General features: G+C 55.6%; 1 protein-coding gene across 1 annotated transcript in view; it reads right to left on the reverse strand.

The window, feature by feature from the left end:
- Positions 1-7,253: 7,253 nt before the first annotated feature.
- The window catches only part of SERINC5 (serine incorporator 5), a 58,872-nt gene continuing 44,803 nt past the window's right edge, over positions 7,254-21,322 (reverse strand). Inside the window, exons 6-12 of the mRNA XM_040985858.1 lie at positions 20,711-20,922; positions 17,816-17,911; positions 14,173-14,299; positions 12,314-12,380; positions 10,781-10,820; positions 10,006-10,150; positions 7,254-9,494 (exon numbers count right to left, since the gene is read on the reverse strand). Coding sequence (XP_040841792.1) covers positions 9,347-9,494; positions 10,006-10,150; positions 10,781-10,820; positions 12,314-12,380; positions 14,173-14,299; positions 17,816-17,911; positions 20,711-20,922 — 835 coding nt within the window. The 3' untranslated portion in view covers positions 7,254-9,346. The remainder of the gene's footprint in view (positions 9,495-10,005; positions 10,151-10,780; positions 10,821-12,313; positions 12,381-14,172; positions 14,300-17,815; positions 17,912-20,710; positions 20,923-21,322) is intronic.

Here is a 21,322-nt window from a genome sequence, read left to right on the forward strand (position 1 = left end):
GGTGAGGCAAGGCAGGGTCAAGTCCAAAAGATTGTTTCGCTCCAGCGACTCAAAAAAAAAAAATTAACTGACAGGTGGAAAGTTCTGGATCCAGAGTCGTGCCGTGAGGCTGTCACTTCCTGTTTTGCTGTGAGAGGAAAGGGGGTACCCTGGGCCTCCAGACGCCCCCTGCTCCCTAACCCTACATTGCCTTGCAGCCCACGAGTGCTTGCTGAGCAAAGTCCATCGCGTGCCACCAGCTGGACTCTCTGTCCTCCTGGCTGGCCAGTCACCATTACAGATTACCCAGACATGGGCCCAGAGTGGTAGCCCAGTATCTAAAGTCTTGCTTTGCATGTCCTGGGATCTTGTGTCCCAGCTGCTCCGCTTCCCATCCAGTTCCCTGCTTGTGGCCTGGGAAAGCAGTCAATGACGGCCCAGAGCCTTGGGGCTCTGCACCCAAGTAGGAGACCTGGCAGAAGCTCCTGGCTCCTGGCTTTAGATTGGCTCAGCTCCAACCATTGTGGTCACTTGGGGAGTGAACCAGTGGATGGAAGATCTTTGTCTCTCTCTCAATGTAAATCTGACTTTCCAATAAAAATTTTAAATGAAAACTTTTTAAAGCACCCAGATGTGAATACTTCAGTCCTCTGGGCCAGGGCCCTTCAGAGAGTTTGCAAGAACATTGACTTAAAAAGGAAGTTTATCTTGGTGCATAAAATGTATATGTGAAATCCACCCATACAAGAAATGTGTAAAAAAAACTCATGAGAAATGTACGTTATAAAACACGAGGCATGGACCTCCATGTGTGCAGCAGGATGAACTTGCCTTGTCATTCCACAGTGCATGCCTGTTTTGAAGTGCCCTCGCACAAGGACCTGCTTAGCTCCAGGCTGGCAAGGGGCTCCTGGGGTGTTCCCTGGTGTGGAGGTGCCCGGGCGTGCCCCAGTCTTTCTCACACTCAGGAAATTCCTGCTGCTACTGAGAAGTACCCCTATGACTGCCTCAAGTGCCCACGTGTCTTGCCTCTGGCACCTGCCGCCTCTCCATCGCACACTTGGTCTGTCTGGGACAGAGGCCACTTGGCTGTCCAGGGGAATCTGGAGCCTCAGGACCTGGCAGGAGTTGGGGTGACAGCTCCCAGCGTCTCATCTGGGATCAGAACCCTGGACACACTTCCGCTGTAGCCCACAGCCTAACCAAGCTGCCATGGCCTCAGTGTGCTGTCTCCCACCTGCTCCCCGACCTGAGACCCCTTCAGCTGCTAGAAGGATGTTCTCGGACCCATCTCAGGCCGTGCCCCTGAGGAGCTGGAGGGACTGGATCCCTCAGTGTGAGGCCCTTCGGGGGTGCTGGGGCAGGTGCAGTGTGACACACAGGCGTCTCTGCCTCTTGCAGCCGGGTAGCCTGGGGCATCCCCATCCCTCTGCCACTCAGCTGGGACAAAGGCCTGCCCACCAGGGGGTAGCATGGCCATCTGCCACTTCTACGCTGCCGTGACACCCGCCTGCTCTGGCCTGTGCCTGTGTGGCGCTTGGAATCTGAGCAGCTGCCCTGCTTGCCTGCTGAAGCAGCATGACGGTGCCAGATGAGGCTCCCCGCCCCAGTGGTGAGGACGCTACATTGAGCTGTATCCTCGGGAGCGGGTGCCAGGGACACACTCCTGGGACAAGTGCAGCTGTCACTCCAGCTGGAGACTGCTGCTCCCGGGGCCTTCCACCTCACACTTGCCACCTGCCCACAGAAGCTGAGAAAGCCAAGTTCAACCTCCCTCCCACCCCAGCATGGGCCTCTTACCATTGTGGTCTCCTTCCTGAGCCCCCGGGGGGCGCATTGAGTTCCCTGCTGGAGGGCGACGAGGATGAGTCACTGTACGAGGTAGGAAGTTGGAAATGAGCTTGTGCGTGTGAGGGGCCGGCGGCAGACAAGGCTGCTGTGGACAGCAGTGGAGCAGCCTGGCCGTTAGCCCAGTATCCTGCACTACAGAGCCCTGTCCACAGTCCAGTACCCTTCAGGGGGCCAGCCTCACCCCAACCCAGAGAACTCACTCTGTCCCACTCCACTGGTGACAATGGGTAATGAAACTTGGAAGGAACTTTACCCAGTTCACACACAATAACCCCTTTGGCCTGGAAAAGCAGGAGGGGAACGTTGGGGAAGACTGGAGCCCTCTTTATAAACACCCGTCTGAACATGGACTGTGTGCCCAGACCCCCAGCCTGTCTGGTGTGTGACTCTCAGCTCAGCTCTCTGTGCTTTGCTGAGCTCCCCACCTGGACTGCCGGCTGCGTCCTCCCCATCAGACTGGGTCACCTTGCTTTCCCTGGTCGGAATGGCGGGGCACTACCTCGGGTTCTGGCGGCAAGGTGACCACTCCTTTCAGGGACACCTGAGGTGGGGTCACTCTACGTCATTTACCACTCCAGTCTCACACCTGCCTTCTTTTTCATTTATTTGAGAGGCAAGGGGAGAAAGAAAAAAACCCCATCTTAGATGCACTGGTTCACTTGCCAAATGCTGGGCTGGCAGAAGCCAGGACCTAGGACCACCCCTGGGTCTCCCAGGTGGGCGGCCAAGGTGTGAGCCCCCGAGCAGTTCCGTGCTTCCTCGCAGCGCACATTAGAGGGAGCTGGCTCAGAGCCGAGCAGCTGTGACTGGAAACATGGTCTGATATGAGATAAGGTGGCCTGCGTGGCAGCTTGACCTGCTGTGCCCCAATTCTGAGTTTCATAGCAACATATTAAACACACTCGCCACCAGCTAGGCCCTTCGAGAAAGCACCTGGGCCCCAGTGTTATGGTGCAGTAGCTTAAACCAGCACTGTGACGCTGACATCATCTGTGAGCACCGGCTCATCCTGGCTGTCCTATTTGCTATTCAGCTCTCTACTGATGCACCTACAGAACACCGGAGCAGGCTCACTGCCTGGGTCTCTACGCAGTTCCAAACTTCAGCCTGGTCTGGCCCCGGCTGGTGCAGCCATTTGGGGAGTGAGCCAGTGGATGAAAGAACCCTCTCTCTAAACTCTGCCTTTCAAGTAAATAAACCTTTTAATCAAACAAGTGCTCTGTCTGGGCCTGTACAAGTAAAATGTAAAAGTAAAGATGACGTGAGGTTGTTATTGTTTAAGGAATGCAAAGGTAAGAATAAAAGCATGGAGTCACTATTGCTCAAGCTCACCATTGTTTTAAGGACACAGGGCTTAACTAGGACAGGAGCAATGTGGTTTAACTTAACTCTTGCTTCTATAAAATGCTTTCACAAAGAGTTAGAATGGCCCACAGGATGAGTTTAATCATGAAAGAGTGGGCCCCTGTACCAGGAACTTCTGTACTTAACTAGCGCTCCATCAACCTGACAGGTATCCCGTATCTGGGAATGAGCTGACCTGAGCTCTGTATTGACCCTATGTGATCAATGTTCGTAAAACCCTGCATGTGTTGCTGGGGCTGCACTCCGGCAAGGAGTGTGGTCCTGATGGTCGGTTTTGCTTTGCTTTCTCTAATAAAACTGTGTTACAGCCCAGCTGTTCCATGTTCCAGCAAAGGAGAAAGTACAACAGACCAAGCCAGCGACTGCTGATAGCCGCTGTGGGCCGTGGCTCCTGTCAGTGCCGAGCCCAGCTCATGCACGGAAGCCACAGCACCACAAAGTGCATGAGGTGCCCGAGGTCTGGGAGCTTGCAAGGGGCGGGGGGAGAAATTTCCAGCCAAGGGCGCTCCTTGCTGTCTTCCTACTTGAGGAGAACCTCCACCACGTGACTTAGGGGCCCTGCCTTAGCCGCAGGGAGTCAAGTCCTCCCAGCTCACCCATGGGCCTTGGCCGCAGGGAGTCAAGTCCTCCCGGCTCACCCATGGGCCTTGGTTAAGAATTGTAGCCAACCGTGGCTTTCACATCTCCTTGAACATCCCTCTGTAGCATATATGCTGAGCATGTTTTGGGGCTTGGTTTACCCGGCTCGGTAAAATAATACTCAGCTTCACCAGTCATCGCAGCAACGAGAAGGGCCGTCCTGCACCTCTGTGAAAGCAGACAACGCAAAGACTCGAAAAGCAAGTTCCACTAGCCTCATGGCTGCCACCAGATCTGCTGCAGCACCTAAAGACAGCTCAGACCACACGGGGATCTCAACGACAGCCACCGACTTCTGATCAGACAGTTCCACTCCCAGGGCTCATTGCAAGAAAATGTGCGCATGACAAAAGCCATGTGCAGAAAAACATTTACCACAGCATACCTCTTGACCCACACAACAAAAACAATTGGGAAATTACACATATATTAGTAACTTAATGGAACATACGAAACGACGCAGTGTTGAAGTACTATGCGGGGGAGGCAGGCAGAGCAGGTTAAGCCTCTGTGCAGCTGAGGGGAATCCAGCTGCTGATCTAACTTAGTTGATTTTCTCATTTCCTCCCCCCAAAAATCAACAGAGTAGATTCATCTCTGTGGGCAGAATGTTACCAGACATTTAAATGCTGTGTCCTATAAAGCTTATGAAAAACACAAATGTCGTAAAGCATACTAAAACCTACAACACGGAAGACCTAAATTAGATAGATGGCAGCATCTGAACAGCGACCTTGTACATACTGACCTGAATCTTCTTATGAACTGTTTACCAGTACTACGCACCTGATGTTCCTTTAGGACACACCAGCGCCTTGCTCAGGCTCAGCAGGGACCTGGATGACAGGGACCTGCACGGTCCTGCGGGGGACCACACGCAAAGCCAGCACCAGGGCCACGTCCCAGGCAGGGAGGAGCAGTCGGGAGAGGCTCTGCCGGTCAGACACTAGCTGAGTGTTCTAGGCTGCACAGATGTGTGCGACTGGGACGGCGCAGTGAGGCTTTCTAAATACTTTCTCATTCAACACATCTGGAACTCACCCAACACTATCTGATCAGCCTCACATCACTGCCGCGTGTAGAGGTTCTGCGTGAGCCTTAATGGATTCTACGACTGTTTTCATAAGAATAACTTCACAGGATAGTCTTGCAACAAACTCATAATTTTGTAGGGAAAGTTCTAAATTTTTTTTTTTAATTTTTATTGGAAAGGCAGATCAGATTTACCGAGAAGGAGGGACAGAAAGATCCTCCATCCACTGAATCACTGGAGCTTCTTCCAGGTCTCCCATGTGCATGCAGAGCCCCAAGGCTTTGGACCATCCTCCTCTGCTTTTCCACGCCATAAACAGGGAGCTGAATGGGAAGCAGAGCGACCAGGACACAAACCCATATGGATCCCAGTGCTTGAAGGTAGAGGGCTAGCCAGCTGAGCCAACGCACCAGGCCCAGAAAAGTTCTTACGTCAGATTTGCTGAGGCTGGCATGAAGGCTCAACAGGCTAATCCTCAGCCTTGCAAATGGGTACCAGTTCATGTTCCAGCTGCTCTACTTCTGATCCAGTAGTAAAATGGCTGAAAGCCTTGGGACCCCGGGCCCACGTGTGAGACCTGGAGGAGGCTCCTGGCCCCTGGCCTGGATCGGCTCAGCTTCAGCCAAGGTTACGGTCATTTGGAGAGTGAATCAGCAGATGGAAGATCTCCAACTCTCTCGATGAATACTTAAATAAATAAATAAATACATAGTCACACTGGAGCTAACGTGAGAGGATAAACAGAGCCTGGGTCAAGGGCCTCTCTCATGGGAAAGCCACGAGCCCAGATGGGGTACCGGAGTGGGCATTGGGGAGTACAAAGAGTGGCCTGAGTCTGAGGTGGGAGAGGCAGGGATGGAGAACCAATCACATAGCCTTACAGGGAGGGCATGGGCAGCCGTTCGGGGGTGTGGTCAGGTGTGTGTCCCCCAGTGGCTGCTGAGGGTCTCCTACACCTCACACAAGGTCAGGCCAAAGCACACACACCTGCAGCTAGCAGGAGACGGCGACACGTGGTGCGGGGCAGGTGCTGGCCCGCCACCCCACCCCCTTGGCAGCTAATTCCCTTAGGAACTGCTGGGAAGGCGGGTGTGAAGGGCTCTCCCAGTAAAAAGCAGCAACTACAGCTTCCTCAGCTCGACTCACCTATTCTGAACAGAGACCTATTTCAAAACGCGGTACCCAATGAACATCGTTATTTGTCAACTGAAAAAAAACCCAGCGTAGTGACGGGAAGGCAGGAGAGGGCCATGTGCAGCACAAGGCCAGCTCTCTGGTGACGGCCAACTGCAAGAGCAGCCACAGAGCAGGCACCTCACAAAAGGAAGACACGCCACGGGCTTCGACCGCAGTTTATTAAAGCACAAGGTCAGTAACAGGCTTCGTACATAGGAAAGGGACTGGGCAAGTCCAGGTGCTGTGGTACAAAAACGTGCACCAGTAAACAAAGAACTCCGAGACTGGCTGACTAGAGGAGGAACAAAAAGAAATGATTTTAATAAAGTTAGCACAACTCTAACTGCACCAGAGACCTTGGGACACTTCCCATGGCAGACGCGCCACACCTAAAAGCAGCCACACAAGCCAGCAACAGCCAGAGGTTTCAGAAGAGTGTAACAAGTTAACAGATATATGACTATAAAATTTTCGAAGTCGCTTTTATAATGTAAAAAAAGCTTAAATCTTTAATAAAGGGGGAAAAAAACCCAGATCCTCTTAAAACTTCTCATAAATAACTCTCAAGGCATATATTACGCATCTGCTGTAAGCTTTCTATACCTGAGCTCATCCCATGACCCTTCACCCTGGAGGGTCACCTTCTGGAATGTTCCATCGATCCACTCACACCAACATGGGCTGATACCCAGAAAAGTGGATGCAGACAGCTGTATGCTGTCCACCCTTTCCCAGTCCCATTTTTTTCTGAAAGGATTTTTATTTAAAAAAACAAAAACCAAATCAAACTTCTTTGGTTGAAGCCAAATGTTCTCACCTTTGACAATGACTACCGGGACAAAGACTCATGGGGACAACTCTCCAACCTGATGGTGGTCAGAAACCCCAGGGAGCAGAGCCTATCCCCTCCCCCACCCCCCTGCATGGCAGGTGCACCACCTGGTCATGGGCAGCCAAGGGGCACCCAGTGTGGGGAGAGCGGGGAGCAGTGGCTGGCCAGGGCCTGTGCTCAAGGTTATATGAGAACTCATGGCTCCATCAAAGCAAGTTCCTCCTCAGAAAGGTCGAGAAAACAGGGAGGACAGCCCAGGCTACTGAGGAGCGGAAAGCACCAAAAGCAGGACCTTGGGCAAAACCCAACACGGATGCCAGCTCCGCCGGGCAGGGGCTGAGGGGGTTTGGGTCAGCCGAGGCTGATCACAGTGAAGGGTCCCTGAGGTGGCCAAATGAACCGGGAATGCCCCTGAGCCACTCCCCATGCGAGGCGGCAGCCCAGGGCCCACGCACATGGCCTCCTGCTGCACAGCAAGCCACCACCAGGCTGCTGCCCGGTCACCTCCAGCCAATCTCCCCAGAAACTGCGAGGACAGAAAACCAACAGCAAAGCTCAAGGAGGCCAGGACAGCAGGCCTCCTGAAGGCTCTGACAGGAGCTGGTCTGCACCCCCAGCCAGGGAGCAGGAAGGAGCCCCAGACCCAAGCTTAGTGTTTTCTTCATTGTTGAGACTCAGAGGGGGAACATTCCGCCCCCTCAGATGAATGGCACAGAGCGTACACACACACACACACACACACACACACACACAGCCCTTAAAACCACCAGCAGGAGGGGGTGTCACCATGTCCCCGTCCCATGCCAGAGGGGGGCACCCCTGGCTCTGGCCAGCTTCCTGCCAGCTCAGGGAGCCTGCACTGAGCTCTCCCGTCCTAGGTGCGGCTAGCCCCAGCCCAGCCTGGCAGCAGGAAGCACCAAGAGGGTGGATCGGCAGACAGGAGCTCTAACTCCGAAACATAACAACCCACCACTTGTGGCTTTCCTCCCTAAAGGGGCCTGGCCGGCACTCCCAGGAAGCCCAGGCCATCAGGTACAAAAGGGCAATAATAGCTTGTTACTCTAAACAGTCACCAGCCCGTGCACCATATGCTGTTCTCAGGGCAACTCCAGGCACCTGGCACAAACTCGGCATGTTTTCCAACCACAACAGCACAGAACCCCAAGGACTGACCTCGGACAAACGACCTGTGATGTCCCTTCTCGGGTCCCACACCCGGCAGCCCACCCACCCACATCTGTGACCCAAGATAACCTGCTGGTATTTCCAGCAGAGAACTCGGGCCACAGCAGCTGGACGCCAGGCCTCCCAGCAGGCTGAAGAGGGCAGCTGTGAGGGGCGCCCACCCGCACCCACCTTTCCTCTGTGTTTCCCTGAGTGGCTTTCTGCAGAGCAAGGGATGTCACACGGCCAGGCGAGGACCCTGGAGCTGTGACACTGCTGGTTTCGGGCACCTGGGCGAGATCCAGGCCGCAGCGTGGGGAGGGGGACACACAAGGGAACATCTCCACCCTGCCCTTGCTTAGCCGATGTCCCCAGGCCCCCATATCCGCCTGGTTCAGGAACTGGGGCTCTCACCAGTTCACTGAGGCACCAGGTTCACCTAGTGTGCGAGCAGGACGCCATCTGACTCATGCCGAGTGGGTCTGCACATTCTCTCTCTCTCTCTCTCTCTCTCTCTCTCTCGATCTCTCTGTCTCACACACACACACACACACACACACACACACACACACACGGAGCAGGAATGAGCATGGGACCAACCCACGCAGGTTCGGACCTGTGAGTGATAGCATGGGGGGAGGGCAGCGTGGGGAGATGACGTGAGGGGTGATGGCAGCGCCACTGTCATGAGGGGTGGTGGTGGCACCACTGTGCTTCTCTTTATGAGCACAGCAGTGCTCAACATTCAGGAGCAGAGGGACCCTGGCAGAGGCTGGAGCGGCTGAAAGCAGTCGGCCACCGCCAGCCTCCGAGGGAAAGACTTGGGGGCCTGAACAGGCTGCGTGGTGGCAGGGCCAGTCATCCATGGACAGGGTGCCTCCTGTGCCCTTTGTGGATGCCAGTGTGTCTGAGAGGAGGCTGGGGGCCGGGGGTATGATGTTTGGGCATGTTTTTCTGTCCCCAGGATAAGAGAGCATCCACTTAGGTGCTAACCCCTGGTGAGTGGCAATACACCAAAGCCACATGCTCCCCGGAATGCCGTCTCCGGGGTGGCATTCAGAGAAAGCGCGGGTCACGTGTGGTCAGCTTGGCTGACAGTCTCGATTCCCTTGGGGGACAGACTGTTTTCAAAACCTCGGAAGTGAGGCGCTGAGCAGGAGGTGCTTTTCTGTGAGCGGTTTCCCAGCCCCATTCTAGCCAGTGGGGGAGTGGTGGGCATGGGTACAGTGAGCTTTCCGCAGGGGGCCCGGCACTGCTCAGACCAGGGCAGAGGGCCACTTTCTGGAGGGCGGGTCCTGTGCAGCCCCTCACACGGAGAACTGCCGTGTGGGGCAGCAGAGTGGGGCCACGAGCGTCCACAGGTACAGCAGCACACACATCCAGCACGAGGCCATCTTGACCCAGAAGATGGACCAGCTCCCGCTGAAGAATGTCTCGATGTTGGCGCTTTCATAGCTGCAGAGGCAAGAGATGGACCACAGTCAGGGTGGGAGAAGACGGGCCTGGGTGGGGGCAAGGTCTCTGATGAGGTGGCTCCCTGCTACTGCACCCCCAACAGCTGAGTGGCCAGAAGGACGTGCTAGGATAGCATGGTCAGGTCCGAGTGGCCCCTGTGTGAGCAGCAGGGGCCTCTGCATAGCGACGGGCAGGCAGGACCATCGTACAGAGATGACCAGTCACTAGAGACACCAAGGGAAGCCGTGGGCAATGACATGTAACGACACAAAGTGACCCAGCCCACACACATAAAAAGGACAGGCAGGATGCATGCCAACCAGCGGCCAGCAGGTGCTTCTTCTCGCCTATTGTTCCCAGGTTCTGCAGGCCCCCTGTGCACCACCGGTGGCTTGGGGTTCAGAGCACATGCCAGCAGACCTCTGAGTGCCCAGCCTTGGAGAGCTGGCCGCGAGAGATACCACCGGTGCCCACCGCAGAAGCGGAGCCCCGCCCCTCCGGAGGCACTCACTTGAACCAGCTGGTGACGGTCATCATCACGTAGAGGGAGGCCAGCAGGAAGACCAGGTGGAAGAAGGAGTAGCTGTACACCGTGCCCCTCTTCTCGTCGTAAATGACGCGTGGACCCTCCTTCACGCTGCCAGCCTCCTCCGTGTCTGTCGGGCAGAGCGGGTGGGGGCTCAGGGCCTGGCACACACCAACTCCAACCCCAGGACCACACGAGTCCCTGGGCACTCGGCCCGTCCCCCCAGCAGTGGGACCTCGGCCATGGGCAGGTTACCCGGGCGTCGCAGGTATTTTAACTGAGCAGACGGGCTTACTGACATCACACCCACAAGGGCACAGCGAGCCAGGCTGGCCTCCGGGTGCAGTAGGCTAGCCCCGGGGTCAGATGGGCAGGAAGCCCCTGGCCTCCCAAGCACCGGAGAGTCGTCCTTAAGAGTGGAGGGAAGCAACGGCCCCGAGTGAGGTGTGGGGCCTCCTGGTGTCCTGCCACTCGCTCCCTTCAAAGAACATCCTTTGTTGTGCTTTTCTAACTCTGGCTGCATCACTTCAGTACAGGCCAAAGTACGGCCTAGTCCTCCTCAGCAGGAACACGGACAAAAAACAAAACACAACACAACACACTGCCTCCCCCGGGGGAAGGATGAGTAGGACACCAGTACGTGGGCTCTTGGCTGACGCCCAACCTTGGTGTCCACATTCCTTGTCCCCGCGAGGGCAGAGCCCTCACACACACACACACACACACACACGCATGCATGAGGGCAAAGTCCACCACTTACCCTTCCCGTCGGGAGCAAAGCAGAAGCAGCAGCGGGCCACCTACACGAGAGTGAGGGAGTGAGTCAGGAGCTGCCTCCCCTGCGTTCTGTGTCCAGCAAGTGGGAGACTGGCCCCCTGCGGCCAGCCGAGTCCAACCGCAGCAGCCCCAGAGACACACATTTGTCCCTCTAGATGTGCTGGGGACTGCTGTACATACAGAGGTGGCAGCTGGATCCCCTCCAGGGAGGCCTGGCTTAGGCCAGGGCAGAGAAGGTAGTGGAGGCCACCCACCCGGGGACCACAGCGCTGGCCTGCCCACCCACCTTCATGGCATGCAAGCCTCCCTCGCTCCACACCTGCTGACCTCATATGAACATCCCAACCTCATGCTGCTGATGAACACGGCCTGCAAGGCAGGGATTGGAACCTGCGCCCCAGGCAGCCCGCTGGACCCTGTTCTCTGTGGAGGGTTGAGGTCAGGCAAGGATGTGGCAGGTGTGGGGATTCTGAGGTCCCTGATGGGTGATGTCTAGAAGACACTGAAACGTCAGAATTCGGGATCCAGTTCCTGCTGACACCAGGCTGTGAGCCGGCTGTGGGAAGGGGCAAATGGTGGCCCCCTTTGCAGTCCCTGGCACCTTTCCAACTCCACAACACCCTCCCCTACACAACACAGCTTCACAGGTTGTGACCAAAGGCTGCGTGATGTCCCCTGGTGATGGGTGTCTATATCCACAGGGGGCACTGGGTCCCCACATATCTGAGGTGTGAGAACAACCAGGGGCCACGGTGGGGAAGCCTGGGCCTTCCCCCGACACAGGCAGAGCCTCCAAGCATGGGACACTGCACAAGGCAGAGCCAGCCTCCCCCACCCCATGATCTCCAGCTGCACAGCTTCCCCTGCAGGGACACAGCCCTCCTCGCTCTCCTCTGCTGTCCTCTGAGCTCTCGCTCGGCTCACAATAGGGACATTGATGCCAAGGCCAGCCCGCCTCCACAGGTGGCCCCTCGGCCAGCTCTGAGAACAAGGCCGGCCTTCTAGACCGCCACGCCTGCCTATTCCGTCCAGCTCAGCACTTTCTCCCCCCACGGGTGGGGGAGCTGGGAGTGATGCTGGCAGAACACTGCCCTTTGCTAGGGGTCACTGCAGGTCAGGTGCAGGGAGTACCGTTTCCAGCCGGACAACAGACTTGTTTGTCCACATAGAGCCACTGGGACACAGCATGGGATGGATGGTGGGAAGGGCAGAGCAGGAGCAGCTGTGGCCGCTGACCCCCAAAGCAGCAGGGGGCAAGACAGAGACCGGGACACCTGGCACAGCCTCCTTCCCGGAAACCCAGACCTGCGAGTTCTAGGGGCTGTACTCGTCTGAGTTTCCTTTCTGTAAACAGCACATCACAGTTCCTCATGGGGGCTCAGGAGGCCACGGTGCAACTGCGCAGCTGGGAAAGCAGCAGGACTAGGGCACTTGGCACATGTCCATCCCCCACGGGAACCTGGGTGCCTGGAACTGCCCACACCCTGGGGAGCAGAATGAAAGCAAAGGAACTCACCTCCAGCTCGGGGGCCGCGTACCGGCCCTGCAGCGCGTCAGAACTGGACCTTGTTGTGGACGTCAGGCTAGGAGACAAAGAAGCGTCAGCAGGTGTCGGCCCTCTCGGCGGCAGTGGGGACTGAAGGTGGGGGGCTCGGTGTGCTGAAGACCCAAGGAAGAAAAGTGCTGCAAATGCTTGGGGGTGGGGGCGGCAGGGGGTGAAACAGCTATTCCCCGAGAACAAACAAGAGCACGGAGACGCTCAAAGTAAGCAAAGCACACCGAGGAGTCTAGCTAGTTCACTCAACGCCTCCTGTGCCTGGCCTGTTCCACGCACCGGGGACTCAGCACCAAGGGAGCCCAGCCTGCCCTCCTGCAGCTGGCAGGTCGGCCTACAGAGGGGCCTAGCCAGGAGCTAGGGCTAGCCTACAGATGGGCTGGCCTGAGACAGGTTAGCACGCACATGGGCTAGCCTGGAGATGGGTTAGCCTGGCTTGCAGATGGTGGTGCAGGGTCACTGCTTAGAAGCCAGTCTGCTAGAGGGAGAGCAGTAACCCCAGCCCCTGGCGAACAACCTGGCTCCTGTGGTACCCACCAGCTCCCTGCCAGTGCCCTGGGAAGGCAGCCAGAGACAGCCAAGTGCCTGGGCCCCTGCACTCATGCCAAGTCCTGATTGGAGCTCCTGGCTCTGGGCCTGGGCCACCCCAACCATTGAGGCCATTTGGGGGAGGGGACCAGTAGACGGAACATCTCTCCCTCATAAATCTGCCTGACATTTAAATAAATTAATTCTTAAACGCTGATGGTCACAGTATCACAAAACCCTCAATGCTGACTTCACACATGACCAGTGCCACCAGGTTACCCACGACCCCCCACCCTATCGGCCCTGCCACCATGGGGGCAGCACAGGGTGCCCCTGCAGCCTATGGCCAGGACCCCTGACGTGCTGTGCAGTCACGACGACCAAAAGCACGCCTACCCTCGTCCCACCGACAAGCCAGTCCACGCCAGCCACGGTGATGCATGAGGAGGAGCCCAGGAGCCGGCCAACGGCCCGGAGACTGAAGCACGCCCAGGCTCTCCAACTGGAGGGCCCAGACCTGCCGCCAGGGCCCCACCTAGGCTTCCGGAAGAGCCCTTGGTGCCCCCGCCTTGGCGTGACCAAGTTCAGTCCCCTTCTGACCACATGGCACACTGGTGACTCACAGCTCTCAGGGAGACAGGGAGGAGACAGGTGCCAGGTGAGGGCAGGCCGTTTGAGCCCAGCTCCCCTCCAGTTCCCTAACTCGCAGTTTCAGCACTGCACCATGCTCAGCCAGGAAGATGCGTGACGCCTGGCGACACCTCACTTCCCTCTGTTCTCGTTCCGAAGGCTGACTTCCTGGAGAGCCTCCAACGCTGGGCTGTTACTTCTTTACTTCTTCCATCAGGCTCAGCCCAAACCGCCACAGCCCGGGAACAGCTACAGCATCAGTGTCTCCCACTGCAGCCCAGGCGGGCCCAGGAAGGAGAGAGAGGGGCAGCAGGACGAGCAAGCTTCAGCAAAGGACACAGAAGCACTGGTGGCTTCCAGAAACCTCCCCGCAGCATTCCGAGAGCTGCAGCAGCGGCCTCCCTGTCCATGCCTACCCCCGCCCGGGAGGCTAGGGAGTTCTGGTTCCCCCTGTGCCACCCCTCTGCCTCAGACTAGTGCTGTGGCAGCTCATGCCCGAGAGGCCCTCAGAGGCCGTGAGGCCATGCCGGATGTCGATGTCACCTGCCCCAGGGCCAGCTCGAGGGCAACGGAAGCCGGCCGGCCCACGGCTGCCCGCAGCCCCTTCAGCCCCCTCACTGCAGAGGACGCGAGAGCGGCCTCGGGCGATGCCCGGGACTCACCATGAGTACAGGATGCAGCCGATGAGCAGGGCGGTGCCCAGGCCCGTGACCAGGTTCTCGTCCCTGTACAGGTCCTGGCCGAAGTCGGGGACGCAGATGCTCCTGTTCTTCCCGTGCACGTCTTGCACTTGAAGAGAAAGCGACCAGTCACCCACACCCACAGAGGGGCCAGCGTGCCCAGCAGGGACACAGGCCCAGTGGTGGCCTCCCAGCACAGGTGCCAGGTCGGGACCTCTGACTTTCCCAGGCTGTAGCACGGGACCCACTCGGTGGTGGCAGGGGGTTGGTCTAGGTTTTTTCCTTTTTGAAGTTGTGAGGTTGGGGCCTGTGTTGTAGCTCAGAGGGTCAAGCTGCTGCCTGCAATGGCAGTACCTATGTGAGCCCCAGTTCAAGCCTACTTCAATGCAGCTCCCTAAAACTGCAACTGAGAAAGCGGTGAGGACACCCAAGTCCTTGGGTCCCTGCCACCCATGTTGGAGACCCGAATCGAGCTCCTGGCTCCTGGCTCCTGGCTCTTGCCTGGGGCAACTCCAGCTGTTGTGACCACATACCAGGAGCTGAGGAAACAGGCCTCTGCCTTTTGAATAAATAAATGTTTTTAAAACCTGCTAGGCTCCACAGAGAGGCTTCTGTGTTGCTACTGTCAGCTGCAATTTCCCTTCTAGCAAGCAGTCTTCACTCACCACACCCGAGTCGGGTCTGACGGGCAATCACACCGGAGACAGGGGATGTGCAATGACAAGGCCACCCAGCAGAGGGCACGTGTGTGCAGCCAGGAGCTGACCACAGGGATGTGCACTAGAAAGGCCAGCACCTGAGCGGGCATTGGTCTGCAGAGTGCTTTCAGCCAGAACAGAGTGTCCTAGGAACTCACGCACGGTACAAGCACTCTGTTGAGGTAGGAGCACCTGAGATTCTGTTTTCAGTGATTAAAAAGGTGATTAAAGGAAGAAAACTTTTGAACAAAAACCCCACTTAGTTCGAGCAGGGAGGAAGCCAGCACAGAAAGTCTCTGGGCCCGTCTCCTCGGCTCTCCCTCCGTGAGGGCCCTGGTAGCCGTGCCCATCTCGGGGGACACAGGTGACATCGTCCCACCCGGGGACGGTGTGCAGGGGTCCATCAGGGTGATCCTCAGGGAGTTGTTTCTAAGCGTGAATGTAGGGCAGATTTAACGTAAGACTGCCAACATGGTCACCCTCAGCAAACAGCTGCAGAACACCACGGTGTGTGAAAAGCTGTCACTTCCTAACTTACTGCTGCTTCCTAAAAAAAAAAATAATACATCTATTCAGTTTTACTTGAAAGGGAGGTTTACAGAGAGAAAGAGATCTGCTATCCACTGGTTCACTCCCTAGAACACCACAACAGTTGAAGCTGAGCCCATTTGAAGCCTAGAGCCTGGAGCCTCCTCCAGGTCTCCCATGGGGTTGCAGGGGCTGGAGGACTTGGGCCTCCTTCTGCTAATTTCCCAGGCCACAGGCCACTGGGTCAGAAGTGGAGCAGCCAGGATGTGAACTGGTGCCCATATGGGATGCCAGCACTTGCAGGTAGAGGATTAGACTATCGAGCCACAGTGCTGGCCCCATCACTGCTTTTGTGGTCTGGATCCATGCTGTAGTGGACTAAGCCCTGAGCACTGATTCAAGCCTGGCTGCTCCACTCCTTTTCCAGCTCCCTGCTAACGCGCCTGGGAAAGCAGTGGAGGATGGTCCAAGTCCTTGGGCTCCTGCACTCACGTGGGAGACCTGGCAGGGGCTCCTGGTTCCTGGCTTCAGACTGGCCAAGCTGCGACTATTGCAGCCATTTGGGGAGCAAACTAGAGGATGGAAGACCTCTCTGTCTCTCCTCTCTGTAACTCTGCCTTCCAAACAAAAATGAAATCTTAAAAAAAAATTTAAAACACAGACATAGCTTCAGTTTTCTGTTTGAGACAACACTTACCTAGCTTGATTTGTGCAAGATTAAACATACACAGATTTACAAATGCTTATGTTGTGTATGTGTGTATACTTATCAGTAACATACCAACCATAAAGATGATGCGATAGTGAGATCTGGTCTTTTACATGACAAAGCTTATAGGTAAATTATTATACCTTAAGACATAATTGTGTTTTTAACATCCCTTAAGGCTGGCATAGGGGAGTAGCCAGCCTTGAATCACACTGCATCCCATAGCTACGTGTGGCTCCAGTCCCCGCTGCTCCACTTTTGATCGGCTCCTGGGAAACAGGCGATGACCCAGGTGGGAGACCAGGACGGAGCTCCTGGGGTCAGCCAGCTCCACCCCGGCTGTTGCAGCCATTTGGCAAGTGCACCAGATGGGAGCTTTCCCTCCCTCCCTCTATCATTCTGCCTTTCAAGTAAACAAATAAATCCTTTTAAAAAGAACCCTTTTAAGTAGTTATTAGAGCTACTCTAGAATAACAGCTAATTGTGTGCCAAGAAATGTTCTAAGCCATACCCACACACCATGTTCTTGCAGAATTCTACAAAGCAAACAGGAAGCTTGTCATTCAATTATCATATTCCAGTAATAATCAAAACTCTTATTTTAAAGAGGAAGCACTTGGGCGGAGAAGGCAAGCAGCAGTGTCCAGTTCTGAAAGAGCAGAACCAGGCGGCTCAGCTCAGGAGGCTCTCCCTGCCTTCGGCAGTCTGAACTACTAACATTACTGATGCTTAGCCCTGGCCATTGGAGGTCACACAGCTGGCCCTGCTGGGCAGAGTTCAGATCCAGCCTCCTTGCAACCCCTACTTTCCTGTAGCAGTCAGAAGGACAACCCTCTCAAGACAAAGAAGGCACAGTGGTTAAGACGGTGCTGGTGTTATGGCCCAGAGGATCGAGCTGTCCCCGTAATGCCAGCATCCCCACAAGCCCTGGTTTGAGTCTCGGCTATTCCACTTCTGACCCAGCTCCCTGCTAATGTGCCTGAGAAAATAGCAGGAAACTGCCCAAATGCCTGGGTCCCTGCCACCCACATGGGAGACCCAGATGGAGTTCCTGGCTCCTGGTCTCTGCCTGGCTTATCCCTGGCCACAGTAGGGTAGGGAGAAAACCAGTGGATGGAAGATCTCTCTCTCTCTGTCCTTTTATAACTCCGCTTTTCAGACAAATAAAAAAATGCATCTTAAAGGAAAAAAAAAAAGATGCTGCTTGGGGCTCCCACATCTGAATGCAGCCCAGGGCTGAGGACGGAAGGGAGAGGGGATGACGACTCAGGACCTCGGGTTCCTGCCCTGTGTGCGGGAGACCTGGGTGGAGTTCTAGGCTCCTGACCTGAGCCTGGTCCAGTGCCAGCTGTTGTAGACTTTTATGGAACAAACCAGCATGCAAGAACATCTCTGCCCTTCAGATAATGAACAAGAAACCAGCCTCCCAAAGCCAAACAGGACTTCTTGCATCCACTGAGCAGCGCGCAGACTAGTCCTAAAGGAGACTCAGCCAGCCACCCCGGGGCCATCTGACATGCAGCCGTAGGGCCAGGAGGGAGTCCCTGCTCTCACAGCCCAGGTGTGATCGCTGAGCACTGCTCGAGGGAGCCTGCCGCCTAACTGAAGGCAGCCCTGGCATTGCAAACACAACCACTTCCCCCGCGAAGGGCACGGGTCACCCCACAGACCTTCCTGCCGGCCAGCTTACCGACTTCCACGGGCTTGCTGGTCAGCGCCGAGAAGGTGAGGTAAGTGACGTAGCAGCTGATGAGGCCCGACTGCAGCAGCCCCGAGTGCGGCTGTCCTGGAGGGTGATGGACACAGCGGAGCAGGCTTGAAACGGCAACGGGTAGCTGGCACCGGTGCCAGTGCAAGCCCTCAAACACGGAAGGAACCCCACCCTCCCGGATCATATTCCTCCTCTAGAGAAAAGGGAATGGGGGCACAACACGTTATTCAGACTAAACGAAAACAAAGGGCCTGGCACCACGGCACAGCGTTACACTTCCACCTGTAGCACTGGCATCCCATATGGATCCTGGTTCAAGTCCTGGCAGTTCCATTTCCAATCCAGCCCCTTGCTGGTCTGGGAAGGCTGCAGATGACGGCCTAAGCCTTGGTTCCCTGCATCAACCTAGGAGATCCAGAAGAAAGTCCAGTTTCTTGGTTTCAGCCTGGACCAATCTTGGCTGTTCTGGCCATCTGGGGAGTGAATCAGCGGCTGGAAGATCTCTTTCTCTTTGTCTCTCCCTCTCTACATATAATGCTGCCTTCCAAATAAATACATTTTAAATCAATCTTTCCAGAAGCACGTCCCAGTTTCACAGCTGCAGTGAGGAGCCAGACTGAGCCCAGTAAACTGATATGGGATGCAAATCCCTTAACCACCAAGTTCAACACCCAACCTGCCCATAAGCTCTTGGGTCCCAAGGTCAGGCAAAGAGTTTCCTCACTGCTTGTGACTGTGGTCAGTCAGACGGACCTCACGGAGCCCACACTCTAAATTCCACAGGCCACCAGACACCACCCACCCATGGCAGGGTCAGGGACAAGACAATCCTTGGGAGTCCTGGGTATACGCCAGTGTGGTGCAGGCTCAAACAGTAGTGTCCAGGCTCCACACTCTGCCAGGGGGACTTTTAAAGCCACAGTATTCTCCCACTAGCTGGACACCCGACCCCAGAGCCTCGGATGGGGAGCCACTCTCTCCTTCGGTCAAAACGTTTTGTTGAAATTCCTGTTGACAGTAAAGGTTGCCATTTCACCCAGTCTTCCCTTAAGTCAGATTTGTTTCCAGGATTATTATTAAATTAATAAGTAACTAGAGTGGCATGGGGACTGAGAATTTACGTTAGCAACTAATGGCAGCAAATTAAATATTTCTGGGTATTAGCTCTATTTCTAAAGAGAGAATTTAGGACCCGGCACAATGGCTCAATTGCCTAATCCTCCCCCTTCAAGCACCGGGATACCATCTGGGTGCCGGTTCTAATCCCAGCTGCTCCACTTCCCATCCAGCTCCCTGCTTGTGGCCTGGGAAAGCAGTCGAGGACGGCCCAAAGCCCTGGGAAGACCTGCAAGAGGTTCCTGGCTCCTGGCTTCGGACAGGCTCAGCTTTGGTCATTGTGGCCATCTGTGGAGTGAACCAGCAGATGGAAAATCTTTTGTTGTCTTTCTGTAAATCTGCCTTTCCAATATTAAAACATAAATGAATAAAAACTAAAAAAGGGAGAATTTAATATAGGACATTTTAGTCTGAATACCAGTAGTTTGTTTTGGGAAATTCTAAACTGACAATTTAAAGGGAATGGGAGAATAGCACTACCAGTTTTAACAACAGACTTGAAGCCTACATGATTTGCTCACGATTGTTTTTTAAGAACGTTTTATTTATTTTATTTGAACGTCAGAGTTAACAGAGAGAAGGATGAAAAGAGAGAGCTTCCATCTGCTGGTTTACTCCCCCATATGATCTTAATGGCCAGAATTGGGCTGATCTGAAGCCAGGAGCCAGGAGCGTCATCTGAGCCTCCCACGTGGGAGGCTTTCCTGGACCATTAGTAGGGAGCTTGGTGGGAAGTGGAGCAGCTGGACTTGAACTGATGCCCTTTATGGGATGCTGGAGCCACAGAGGGAGCACCTGCTAGGTGCCTTTTTAAATCATTACTTCAGAAAGAAATCAGGGGGGCCACAGACTTGCCGCACTTTCCATCTATTTAGAAACCTGAATGCCACCTGCACTTCCAACGCCAGGAGAGCGGGACTCCTCCCGTGGGGAGTCTGTAGTTCTGACCGCTCCTAAACAGTATGAGCAAGGCCAGGGTCTTGGCAGTGTCAATGTCGCTGCGAGGAACTCAGGGGAAGAGGAGCACGGGCCGAGCTGGAATGAATCCTCTTTGCAAGCCCCAGGATGGGAGGAAGATGACCCAAGGCACAGCTGCCCCTGGAGCCCTGTTAGCCAAGCCTCACACTGACACGACGGGCAAGCTCATAAACCGTACACCTCGTACACTCGGGGCGCTCCCCGGGGAAAGGCACCCGGCTGCAGCCTCTGTGATGGCAACGCCTGCCTCCCTGGGCTCCTTCTTCCTTCCTCCAAGTCCCTCCAGGCAAGCATGGCTGTCACATCCAGCCCTGGTAAGGGACAGGAAAAGGAGACTGGAGCCCCACCAGTGCTGTTGTTGCCACATGCAAGGCAAACCAAGGAGTAGGCCTACTTTCCAGAAAACAAACAAAACAAACACTGTGTTTGCCCAAAGAGACCTCAAGAAATATGGACATTGGGGCTGGAGTAGCTGCATAGCTGGCTGAGCTGCCCTGCAGGCACAGCACAAGTCCCAGCTACTCTACTTTCAACCCAGCTCCTGCGAGTGCACCGGGGAGAGCAGTGGAAGGTGGCTGAGGCATGGACCTCTGCACTCACCTGGGAGACTCCTGACTTAGGCTGGGCCTAGCGGCTTCCCATCCCCATTGCTGCCATTTGGGGAGTGAACCAGCAGACGGAACATCTCCCTCTCCGTGTGTCTTTGTATCTCTGCCTTTCAGATAAATACATTGGGGGGGGGGGGAAATAAAGGGATAGAGAAGGAACCCGCCTGCTTACGGTTTTGCACACAGGGCGAGATGGCTACGAGGGAAATGAGCACGCAGAGGCCTCCGTTGACACCCAGGAAGATCTTGTTTTCCATGCAGCTGTCCTTCTGCGTGTAGAACACCGCCATCAGGATCAAGCCTCCGGCGGCCACAGAGTACATGATCAGAGTCACCAGGGCCAGTGAGGCGTACCACAGCTTGTTGCTGGCTGTGCCCGCGGTCCTGGGGGAAGAAAGACAGGTGAGTGAGGCCGCCAGCCCTGCACCAACGAGTCCACACTGCCCGGGGCACTCATTGTCACAGCTTCTGCTGCAGAGCTAGAAGGTCCTGGTCATTTCATGACACTCTTGGACCTGACCAAACCTGGGATTTCCTGTGGACACTCCGACACCCCTACCTGTTGGCTCAAGAGCCTAACCCATCACCAGGTGGCTCCACTGCGGCTTTCCCATGCTGGCCAGGAGCCACACTGACAGGTGTGGACTGCACAAGCGGCTCCTGGGAACAGGCTCCTTAGAACTCCCACCTTCCACACAAAGTGCCTGGGTTGGATTCCCACAGATCTGGGAGGCAGTAGGTGACGGTGCAAGTAGCTGGGCTCCTGCACCCATGTGGGACCTCT

Source organism: Ochotona curzoniae, unplaced genomic scaffold (genome assembly GCF_017591425.1).
Source record: "Ochotona curzoniae isolate NIBS_2020 unplaced genomic scaffold, NIBS_Ocur_1.0 contig_4501, whole genome shotgun sequence".
Lineage (NCBI taxonomy): Eukaryota > Metazoa > Chordata > Mammalia > Lagomorpha > Ochotonidae > Ochotona > Ochotona curzoniae.